This window comes from Danio rerio, chromosome 18 (genome assembly GCF_049306965.1).
Source record: "Danio rerio strain Tuebingen ecotype United States chromosome 18, GRCz12tu, whole genome shotgun sequence".
Lineage (NCBI taxonomy): Eukaryota > Metazoa > Chordata > Actinopteri > Cypriniformes > Danionidae > Danio > Danio rerio.
Window position 1 is genome coordinate 23795534 of NC_133193.1, and position 12000 is coordinate 23807533.

The 12000-nt window shown below is 34.0% G+C and overlaps 2 protein-coding genes across 5 annotated transcripts in view; one reads left to right on the forward strand and one right to left on the reverse strand.

The window, feature by feature from the left end:
* Window positions 1–776: 776 nt before the first annotated feature.
* tmem170a (transmembrane protein 170A) lies at window positions 777–9641 on the reverse strand. Its single transcript, NM_200689.2, has 3 exons — window positions 9259–9641; window positions 6037–6207; window positions 777–2463 (listed from the first exon to the last, which is right to left on the reverse strand). Exons 1-3 carry the CDS (start codon window positions 9392–9394, stop codon window positions 2333–2335), a joined length of 438 nt encoding a protein of 145 aa, NP_956983.2. The 5' UTR covers window positions 9395–9641; the 3' UTR covers window positions 777–2332.
* A 1478-nt stretch (window positions 9642–11119) lies between these two features.
* cfdp1 (craniofacial development protein 1) overlaps window positions 11120–12000 on the forward strand; it is a 70783-nt gene continuing 69902 nt past the window's right edge. For 3 of the 4 annotated variants that reach the window (XR_012393766.1, XM_073929431.1, XM_073929432.1), the window contains exon 1: window positions 11120–11327. Coding sequence is in view for 3 of the 4 variants with exons in the window: in XM_073929431.1 (XP_073785532.1) it covers window positions 11261–11327 (67 nt within the window). In the remaining variant the exon portion in view is untranslated. The remainder of the gene's footprint in view (window positions 11328–12000) is intronic. The other variant, NM_001100035.1, reaches the window with a different exon arrangement.

Sequence of the window (12000 nt, forward strand, 5' to 3'; positions counted from 1 at the left end):
TGCCTAAAGCGCAATGCTTCATGGGTTTATCAATTTCATTGCAATCGAGACACACTAATCTATCTGGCCCAGTTATGAGTTATTAACTTGGCTGTGACTTGACCAAGACATGGTCCATGTTTGGCCCTTGATTGGAAGCCAGACCTAGTCCAGTCATGTACCGCAATTCACTGCAGCATGTGGGCCAAGCAAAACCTAATTGTGTGGGCCAGAGAAATTTTGCTTTGTGGGATATTAAACCTCTTGAACACCATTAAATGTAGATGCTAAATCACTGATAAGGTTTGCATTATTTCACAGGTGAACTCTCTGCTGCTGCTTTCAATAGTATGGCATAAATGTCATGTAAAATGGCATTCAAACTCACATTGTTAGCATTTAGCACTGAATAAAGCACATGAGGTGTAACTGAGGTGAACATTGTAATAACATTTTCTATTGTTCAGCTGCAAAATATAAAAATAAAATAGAAATCGTTCCAGGTGTTGGTTTGGACAAAAACTCCTTTTAGTTTGGAAAATATTCCTTCGATTGTGTGATATTGCTTTTATTTACAACACGTCTTAAATTAGCCTTAAATCATCGTTTAGGCTCGATGGTACACTCCTGTTGGTTCTCAATCTGACAACCTGCGCTTGCGTTTGCTTTGATCCAGGAATGCAATACCTAGTTCAACCACTGGGTGTCAAACTTACATACTGCATCTTTAATGCACTTGTCTTAGTTAAAAACAAACCTTAAACAGAAGAAATCACAAAAGCAAACACAAGGTAGTGTTATAATAATCTAAAGTTAAACCATTTTATTTCATGAAAATACTAGCAATTGGCACTTATTATACAGTAAGAAAATTAAACTTGCCCAGAAAAAAATAAATAAATGGAAAGTATCATATCGCAAAGAGTAAATCCAATTCTCAAGAATCAAAGACAGTACAATCAAAGACAAACCACAAAAGAACCAAAGAGCAGTCACTCCACCACCAATGATTGGACTTTAGAAAAATAAATCCATTTGTGCAATTGAGAGACCATAGGCTCAGGCAAATAAAGCATAGCTTTCAGTGCGTCCCATTAACATTAGCGCTCCACTCATAAAAGATCAGTCTGATTTACATGAACTCACACCAAACGAGCTTTAAATGACACTTCCAGACCACGAAAACTTCCTGAGGGCTTGCAATATGGGAGAACACAAATCTACAAATGCTTAAACTGACTGATATCTGAGACGGTTGGTTTATTTCCCCAAATAAGTCTAAAATCTCTGCTACTGTGTATTAAAAATGATATTCTGATCCCTTTCAGCCATATACACTGTAAGTGCTGATGCTGAACATGAAGGGAGGACATCTACACGTGTGAGTATCCAATGTTATATTCTTCTATACATAGGTTTGGGTGTAGTTTTGTACATTCTGTAGTTTTTTAACATGAGCTTTCTCTACAGGAATATTAAAAATAACAGTATGAAACGCATAACAGCTGTAGACTAGTGTTACCATTTCTTTGGTGAAGATTTAAGTGATTCTAATATGGATTCAGCTGAAATCTGCTTTACATTCACATATTAGGCATAAAGGTGAGGCTGCCACATATAGAATCGTATGGGCAAGTATTTGTCAAAGCAACATAGATCACTCTAATTTATACAGAAATAAAAATATGAAGGCCAAATCCTGGAGCCCACATGAAAAACAAATCCTTAATGACGCTGAATGCAAAAAAAAAAAAAAAAAAAAAAAAAGGTCACAAATACGCTATTTAACCAACAAAAGCCACTTAACTCCAGTAAGAAAGTGTATGCTGTGAAATGATTACAATGTCAAAGTCCAACAACAAGTGTTCAATTGTAATCTCTTCAAATATGCCCACAATCAGGGGCAAAAAAAATCTATTTGAGCCTTTGGCCTAAAGGATTTATATAATCAGTGCAAAGTGAATGCAAGATGTTATTGTCAAGCATTAATTAAGGGCAAGCTTGAATGGGCTTTTTAGTATGTACATTTTTTTTTTACCTCATTTTAAAGTTTATAAAAGATTTCGAAAGGAAAACGAAAAGAAACTATAATGATGAATACAACAACAACCAAAAATATACACATGTGCAAGATGACTCCACCTGTCACGCAAGGCTAGCGTTGCTTTAAAGGTTGCTCATACTGATTCATTTTTCAAATGAAAAGTCTTCCATCCGGAACCCGTTTGGAAAGAAAAATACTGTTCTGTATCAAAGGAAAAGGAGTTGTCGAGGAAGTAAGGCCTCCATGTTTTGCATATGATGCCCAGGTGAAGAAACGGCAGCCTGATGTGCCAGTGTCTCTCTCTCAGTGCTACAGGGTAGCCAGAATTCTGAGGAAAGATATGATGAAAATAAACAGAGACTGTCCCACGCCAAACACCAAGGCCTCCAAGGAGAACATGCTCTTCCCTGCCGCCTTATAGACTCCTGCTATGGCTGCACCTGCGAGATATACAAAACATTTAGCATTTGTTTAAAATAGGGCTGAATCTGACATTGCAATATTTTGTTTTGCTGCAATATATATTGTTATAGATGACTTGAATAGCTGTATTTGTAAAAAAAGTCATTCATTTAGATTGATTGGGTTGATTTTGTAAGGCTGTGAATCATGTATAAAAATCAAATTGCAAGAATAATTACAATGGAGCAAAGAAAAAAAATCAAATAAACAGTTTTTTATGGTTTTTTACTTTTTAATAGTAGTCAGATACAGAAATGTAGTAATGTAAAATAACACCATCATCATTGTATTAATAAATCAGTAACATTATTCTTCATTAAAGTTACCAATGTTTTACGTTATTGTGCCTGAATGCTTTACACTCTCAAGAAATGACTTTACAACACATGCAAATAATAAAGTTTCACTCTGTTATAGTTGTACATTTCAGTGACTCTACGAATCTCATGTATTCTCAATTATAGATTGACTATTGACCTTATTCTAAAATGCGGAAGTGCGCCTGTTTTCGCGATTGTCTTAGAACTTCCGATTCAGTCGACTATGGGAGAAATGCCAAGGAATAATAAACGGCAGAAAACGGTCAAACTACTTGCTCTACAAACAAATGTTTGCATGACTATACAGACCAAGTAGAATAATATAATAAGAAAATATCAAATTGCAACATCAAGCAGCGTAATGAGCAGTTTTTAATGTCTAAAAATGAATGGAAGTGAATGAGACTGGAAGTCTCGAGCCAAAAAGATTCATATGGCAGCGCCCGCTCGTCAGCGCAGAATAAGGTCAACAATCCCCATTTAAAATTGCATATATTGTAATGTGACTATTGCAGACAGACACATTGCCATATTGATGCTGAAAATGAGACTCTTTAGACTATTTAATCATTGAATTGATTAATTTGAATCTGTTGTTTTGTTTCAATTATTATGTATTTTTAATTATATTTTTAAACTAATTGACCATTTTTTCGCAAATTCTACAATTTGCAAAACGCCTACTCCACGAGACAAGACACGAGATTGGGTACACAAGAACGAGACAAGATTTTTACACTATTTTAAAGAAATCCTTAATGATGAAACATATGAATGTTTTGCTAATATATGGATGGAAAATAGATTTTCTATTAAAAATTAAAATTACAAAACAATAGGGGCTTCATGTATCAACGCTGAGTACGCACAAAAACTTTGCGTACGCCAGGTTTCACGCTCAAAATCGCTCACGTTTGGATTTACTAACGATGAACTGAACGTGGGAATGTGCGCAGCTCCATGCCAGCTTTATGGCTGGCGTACGCACATTTTTTGTGCGTGTCTGTTTTATTTCCATTGGTGACTCCTAGAGGCAGTTGTGTCAAATTGCTCTCTACAAAGTGTCTTTGAGCCTTGCAATGGCAGCTGTATGAGACGGGTTCATCTAGCAGGTATATAAGGTTTCCATACCATACAGCTGACCAGCCAAACATTAAAGCGCAATTTGCAGCGGTCGCCTGTTTTCCCAATGTAATGGGACCGATCTACTGAACGCACATTGCTATAAAGACACTGAAGATGAATTTGCATGCGTGAATCAAAAACACTTCCATTCAATAAATGTGCATGTAAAATATGATGCACAGACTTATTAATGATTCCTACTTGTCTTTCTCGTGATAAATAGTAGGCAAAATCTGATATGTAGCGGGGGAAAAAAAGAAGTTGCTGAGTTCATCAGCCGCTGGATTCGAACCGAGTTCATGCTTGAACGTGTCAAAACATGTTGCCATTCGTTTTACGAGCTGCGCCACTGAGACTGTCAAGGATGCTACAACATTTTACACATATAAATCCCACTATTTCTTTTTTAAATCCACAGTGCGATGTTCAGACTTAACTGTGTTAACCGCATCAGCTAAACTCTCCCACTCTATTTTTTATTTTGTTGTTAATTCCGGAGGACAAACTTGCAAATAACACAGTTTTTCTCCGCTCTACCTCCGAAAGCTCACCTTCAATTCACATTCTGTTCAAAGTTTCTCTTTTTGATTGCTTTTGCCATTGCTTTTTCGTTGGGTTTTGCCAAAGTAGAGTCGATAGCATATTCATACGGGGGAGGAGGCAGGGAGGGGTTTTGCGCTCGTGCATGTTGCGCTCAGTTTCACGTTCATTCTGATGTACAAAAGAATATGCGTGGGATTCAGCGTACGCATCGTTTCATACATCTGAATTTTTTTCTGCGTACGCACATTTACAGCTATGTGCGTACGCAATGTCTTAGTATGATTTCCATGCAAGTCTTCGTACATGAGGCCCCAGGTGTTTTTTTTAATCAACTTGTAATAAATTTACTTTCATTTGAATGAATATGAACAAACAGAACAAAACACATAAGATTTGTGTGAAGTCGAGTTTAAGCATAAAAGAGTGAAAGTTTGATACTTTTATGTGGTTTTTGATGATTGTGACTGAATGAGAATTTTAAAAGCAGAAAGCCTGAATACTATTAGACTCCTCAGAAAACAAGTAAATGCTATTCATTTATTTTGTATCTTTTTTAAAAAAGTTTATTTATTATATTCTATGCAGATGCACTCAACTACAGAATCATCACAATCAATCACAAATTTTAAATTCTTTACAAATAGAGATATTTAAGTCGTCTTGTGAAATTGTGTTTATTTTGCAAGATATATTGCAAAAAACTATATCGTGCAGCCCTAATGTTTTAAATAATTTTACGTTTATTATTATTTTTTTAAATGAGACATTTCTTAATTTCTATGTTTGTGAAAGCCTTAATACTTTTTTCTCTAATTTAATTAGTATTATATGTCATTATTTTCTAATATAATAAGAGCTACAGTATTTCACAAAAAATATTTCTGTCCTTGTATTAAGCATGAGATTGGTAAATACAAAGTACAATTTAAAACTAAAAACAATGTGTTGTAGAATAAAAAACACTAGAGAGCAGAGTTTTAATAATTTATTCCTAGATCATGAATGAATGATTATTATACTTAGTTATATTTTGCTATTATTAATATTTAATGCTGGCCTTAATAATTCAGTTACGTTTTATTATATTAAATTTTCTTTTGTGATTTCAGATACACAGAAATAGTAACCAAAAAAAAAAAATATTCTGCCAATATGTGAACAGCTTATAATAAAACTTTAAAAATGAGACATTCCTCAGTTCCTACCTTATCTATGAAAGCCTACAGACTGATTTTTATGTTTGCCAGGAAAATCTAAAGTATGTGTTGTGACAACTTTTTGTGTGGTGCATTTGGAATAGATGGTTTAGCAGGGTTTTAATGAAGAGAAAATAACTTGAATCATGTTGCACCTCCATCTTTAAAGTAGAATAGTTAAACATCAGGGAAAAAAAAAAAAATAAATAAAAAAAAAAATATATATATATATATATATATATATATATATATATATATATATATATATATATATATATATATATATATATATATATATATATATAAAAACATCAACATTATTTATTTATATATCATCATGTCACATTTAAGATGTAAAGCCACGTACTAGTAAGAACGCCTCCGAACAGCGGGCCGATGATGCCCATGAGCAGGATACCGAGTGGAAAAAATCGTGCCACCTTATGCCTGCGGAGGGTTGCCAAAGCCAGGAGGGCAGCAGGCAGGTGGAAAATCAATGAGGAGACGACGGCCCACAGGAACACGCCATACCACATCTCTGTCAATGAAACACATTCAGACCTGAAGATCAGCCAACAGTCTGTCAAACTTTCCCACAGCTGAGACACAAACACATTTGTGCAGGTGTGCAGATGGATGACTAAGTTGGTGGACAGATGGCTAGAAAGATGGATGGATAGATACTAGATAACTACAGACAAAGATTGTCTGATCAATCAATAGACAGACAAAACTATAGACAGAAAGACTAATGGAAAAATCAATAGACAAAGACAAATTAAACTATCGATGATAAAAATTAACTGATTAATCATCTGGTAGAAAGACAAAATACAGATAGAATGGCAGACAGACAGACAGACATTTATAGAATTACAGACAAACATATGGACAGATAGTACTACAAAATTACAGACATAATACTGACTGATCAATCAGTTGACAAAGAACTACAGAAAAACTACACTGACAGAACTAGACAGACAGACAGACAGATGCATTTGAGCCTTTCTAAGGCTCTTTCCATACATTTTAAGACCTAATAACAACTTTTGGTTTTAACCAGTAACATTGGTGACATTATAACTAAAAGGCCATTTATTTTTACCCCTTTTTAAGATTTAAGAGAAGTCTTTTGTGTCTTCAGAATGTGTCTGTAACGTTTTAGCTTAAAACACCCATCAGATTATTTATTATAGCTTTCAGAAGTTTGTAATTTTCAGCTCTGAGAATCTTATAGCTGTTTTTGTTGTCTGTGCCTTTAATGCTAGTTCTCCCCGTCCACTGTTCCCACATGCCTGTCAAAGTGTCCCTCAATCTCTGTCTCGGCTGCATCAGATAAACAGCACGGTGACAGACATGAAGGAAGCAGGTCTCACATAACAATTGTGAAAAATACTACTGTAAGAACTATCCCAATGATTATTTGATGTAATGTAATTATCTAATGTAAATAATTTGATTACCGATGTCCATGTAAACACTGTTAATGACAACGACGAGTCACACAAAATTTAGTTTCAAAGTTCTTGTTCACACACACAGCAGACACACACACAGCACACACGTTTAACTTTGCACACAAATGTGACAGAATACACGTTAATACACTGCTGTATGAATATTCGTTATGTTAATGTGCAAAATAAATCTGATTTAAACGTCCATAAACCTGGACTGAAACGTCTTCTTAGACTTATTTTATAATTGTACTGACATGCGGCTGTGGTGATAAAGTAAAGCTGAAGTAAATCACTGTAATGAACTTGTAAAATACATTAGATGATGATTGATGATCACAGAGAGCTCAACAGATCTTTAATCCCAGTTGTGCATGTCTCGTTGATATGATTTTAGGCGTTACTACAAGACGTTAATACGCAGCTGTCAATCAGTTTGGTGGGTGGGGAAACCGCACTCTTACGTCATGTTACGGTGGGCCTTAAAATGGGAGCGATTTGGATCCTATTTGTGGACATAACATAACTACACATAGTTGGTATATTTTCATCATAGGTGCCTTTGAAAGTATATTTACTCGATATTGATTGTTAGAAAGCACAACTAACAATCGTAGCTTGTGACAACTCCTTATCGACACAACATAATTCTAAATAATTGGAAACAATGCACAAAATAATTATTTGAGTTACTACCCCTCTGTAAGCTTTATTAGGAAGAGAAATAGAAAAGAATACTTACACAAATAGACAAAACAAATATGAATAAACTTTCATAACTTTTTTCTATAAACTATACAGAATGTCATTAGCCTACACAGTAATTTAATTTATGCAACCTTTTAGCTTATACATAAACATGTATAATGAAAAGATGAAATAAAATTTAACTTTGGAACATAACATTAAAGATTTATTAATACTTTTTAAGGGCCTTGATTTTCTCTAAACCGATTTACCAACTTTAGACCCCATAAACACCCTGATCCTGTAGATAGATAGATAAACAACTGATCAATCAATGGATAGAAATAGATATAATATAGACAGACAGACAGATAAATAAACACTGGAGTAAAGTTAGTTTTATATTCGCCCATAAGGACATTCTCCTTGAGAACATAATTTCAGCAAAGTATTATTTGCACATTCTAAATAGGGATAATATATCAGCAGTCAATGACTATAGAAGTACAACTTTGTTTACAGCCAAGTGAACAGTGCTAATGTTGTTTTGAAGTCATAAACAGGATTTCAGACCAAATATTTAAATTAGTGTGCAACAATATAAGGACTGTTAAAATAAACAAACGTGCTAACATAAAACCAACTTTAACCTTAATTATATGAATGATGAATCAATTGATAGATAGAAAGACAGAGATAGATGGGATATTCTAACAGAAACGGATATTTTCTCTTATAAGAAATGTGACAGGGCCCGACCTTTAAGCTTGTCATCCTCAAAAAAATCATCCAAAAACATAAAATCATACAATTCAATGATAGAATGTATTGTTGATCATTGTCAGCTTCACCTCCATCAAATGATGTCAATTCAGTCACAGCCTTAAAGGTGTATTGCACGCATTTTATGTTAAATGTAATGCAAATGTGACAGGACTGATAGAAACATGGGGACAATCGTAAAAAGGTATTTATTTGTAGAATTTAATTATAATTTCATGTTTTTAATCAACTGATGGGAATGATGAAAACTTAAACTTGCTATTTCTGAAGTTCTTTTTTAAAATACATTTTAAATTTACAGCACAACAAGGGTTTCAGGGACACATAATCTACGTTTCTGGTAAGTTAGAATGTCCCACATATAAAGCCGACAGAACAACACATACAGAACGACGATTTGAACAAGACACACCAACAAAACTACAGACAGATCCCACCAATGTCACCACCATTACAACAAACACAAGAATCCAAATAAACGTATAACTAGGCGGTCAAGCTAACACATTAGCATTAGATGCTAACAGATCTCCAGTCTGAAAGCTGAATGTCGGCTTCGGTGTAATGGAGAACATACACAACAGCAAAAGAGTTTCAGCAGCATAAATATGAGCCGGTCGATGCTGATGTGTGCTGTCGGCGGTGGCGTTAAAACTCACCCGAGAAGTCGCACAGAGAGGTGTTGTTCCCGCAGGTGGTGTTATTAGACCTGGGCACCAAATTCAAACTGAGGATCTGCTTGACGAATCCAATCTGCACGTCCTGCATTTCTCCAACGATCAACGCTTCGATCATCCGTAACAGAAGTATCAAAGCCGAATAACAGCATTAGAAAGGGAAGGTGGGCTTTAGCGGAGCGTTTGTTTTTAGCACAGATGCTCGTCCATCTGCAAGAAGCTCGTTTCAAACCGCAAAAGCCGATGACTGTGCGGATTTGCTGTCATTTAGCTAAAAGCACTATTAATCTACAGACGATCTGCAACACCGATCAAAAATCGATATGAATGATGGTTTTATCCACCACTACTGTTGTTGGTTTGAGATTATCTCGCTGTCACCTGCGATTTGCTACGGGCTTGTGGGCGGGACTTGAAGGGTTTGTGTGGTATGTCCCTGAACGGTTGCCGTAATACTGGACTTAAAAATCATATGGATGGATTTGTTTCTGTGTTCCTCAAGGATTTTTTTGATGTTTTATTTTTTTTTTATTTTATTTACTCTTTTGTTATTTGTAAATTATTATTATTATTATTATTATTATTATATTTTAATAATTATCTATTATATTAATACTCTATTATTATATTTTATATTAATAATTATATATTACATTAATACTTTACTAATATAACGATGGCCATAATAACCCCTATTATTATTATTATTATTATTATTATTTCATTTTAATAATTATATTTTATATTAATAATTTACTAGTATAACAATAGCCATAATAATCCCTATTGTTATTATTATTATTTTATTTCAATAATTACATATTATATATTTTAAAAATTATATATTATATTAAAACTTTCCTAATATAACAATGGGTGACGCGGTGACATAGTAGGTAGTGCTGTCGCTTCACAGCAATAAGGTCGCTGGTTCGATCCTCGGCTGGGTCAGTTGCCGTTTCTGTGTGGAGTTTGCATGTTCTCCCTCCGTTCGCGTCGGTTTCTTCCAGGTGCTCCAGTTTCCCCAACAGTCTAAAGACATTTGGTACAGGTGAATTGGGTAGGCTAAATTGTCCCTAGTGTATGTGTGTGAATGAGTGTGTGTGTGTGGATGTTTCCCAGAAATGGTTTGCGGCTGGAAGGGCATCCGCTGCATAAAAACGTACTAGATAAGTTGGCGGTTCATTCCACTGTGGTGACCCTGAATTAATAAAGTGACTTAGCCGAATAGAAAATGAATGAATAATATAACAATGGTCATAACAATCCTTATTATTGATAATTTTATTTTAATAATTATATATTATATTTTAATAACTATATATTATATTAATTCTTTACTAATATAACAATGGTCATAATAATCCCTATTATTATTATTATTGTTGTTGTTGTATTTTTGTCCGTTTTAGAACATGATTTGAACGTTTTTTTAAGATATAAATAATTTGTAACAGAATATATTGGTGTATTTATAGATTTTTAATTATTATTTTTTGTATACTCTGTGCTGTTATTATTGCTAACCTTAAGAATATATTTACCTTTAATTACATAATTAGAAATATTATAAACATTAAAAAGTTTAATACAACAGAATACAATCAAAACAACCTATAATATATATTGTGGTTCGTTATCTTTAGATTAATTACACAATATACAATGCTTTACTACCGTTTGGTTGAATATTTGTTGATATTGTTGTTGTTAAAAAACATTTTCTAAATATTGTGTCTTTAATTTTAGCTCAAGGACTTGAAGATGAAAGAAACGACGAGCCTGGAGGCTGACGATGAGCCGTTGAGTCGCTCTTTTAGCGATCGGATGAAGCTAGCAAGCTAACATGCTGGGCTTTTAGTAAAGCAACCACACGTTTGTTCAAAGCTAGCTGGTTAGCCCCAGTGTTTCTTGCAAGTATTTTTTGGAGTTTTTCTCTGATTTAGCAGCTAATTCTACAGCGCACTGCACGTACGACACAAGAATGAATTATTCAGATTACGACTCGGATGGTTATTCATCAAACGAAGATGAAGACTATGTCCCTTCAGGTAACGATAAGATGTTTAGCATGAAATTAGCATGGTTGTATATATATATATGAAAGAGTAGTGATGTAGCTAAGCTAACTCGACTGTTCTTTGTATATGTATACCTATACTGTCCCCCTGTTTACATCGTTTTTATTTAATATGCAGGCACAAATAAATAAAACGAATACATTGATAATGCTCATACTTTGCTTTCATTTATAAATAATTATCTAGAAAATCATACATCTGTTTACATACATTGTGTGTGAGATATTCATATCCCTCTTTGAAGACCCCTGCATTATAATGTTTTCATATTTAAGTAACTATTAATACGTTAGTTTTTGAAAGATGTTCACCTGGCAGTAAGAGTGATGACAAAGATGTAAACAATCATACATGCTGTTGGGCAACTGTCTTAATCTTCATAATAATTACAAACTGGTACTAAGAAGGAAAAAATACTCATTTTTAACTATGGAAAATATTAGAAAGATTTTAACTAACAGTATATAGAGAAATGAAGGTCAATGGAGTTGGAAATCTGCTACTTCATATTGTACTGCTCCCAAGAGTTGTAAATATACTTTAATCTTGAGTTATTGAAAGGGACGTTTGGCATTTTTCATATTATTTTTAAATATTATATTACATATATTATACATTGTCCTTTCAAATGTCTATGCTGCAG

Coding starts and splice junctions, on each gene's coding strand:
- tmem170a (NM_200689.2), bottom strand. CDS start 9,394: ATGATCGAAGCGTTGATCGTTGGAGAAATGCAGGACGTGCAGATTGGA. Junction 6,208..9,258: donor CTCTCTGTGCGACTTCTCGG/GTGAGTTTTAAC, acceptor TTTCATTGACAG/AGATGTGGTATGGCGTGTTC. Junction 2,464..6,036: donor GTTCGGAGGCGTTCTTACTA/GTACGTGGCTTT, acceptor TATATCTCGCAG/GTGCAGCCATAGCAGGAGTC.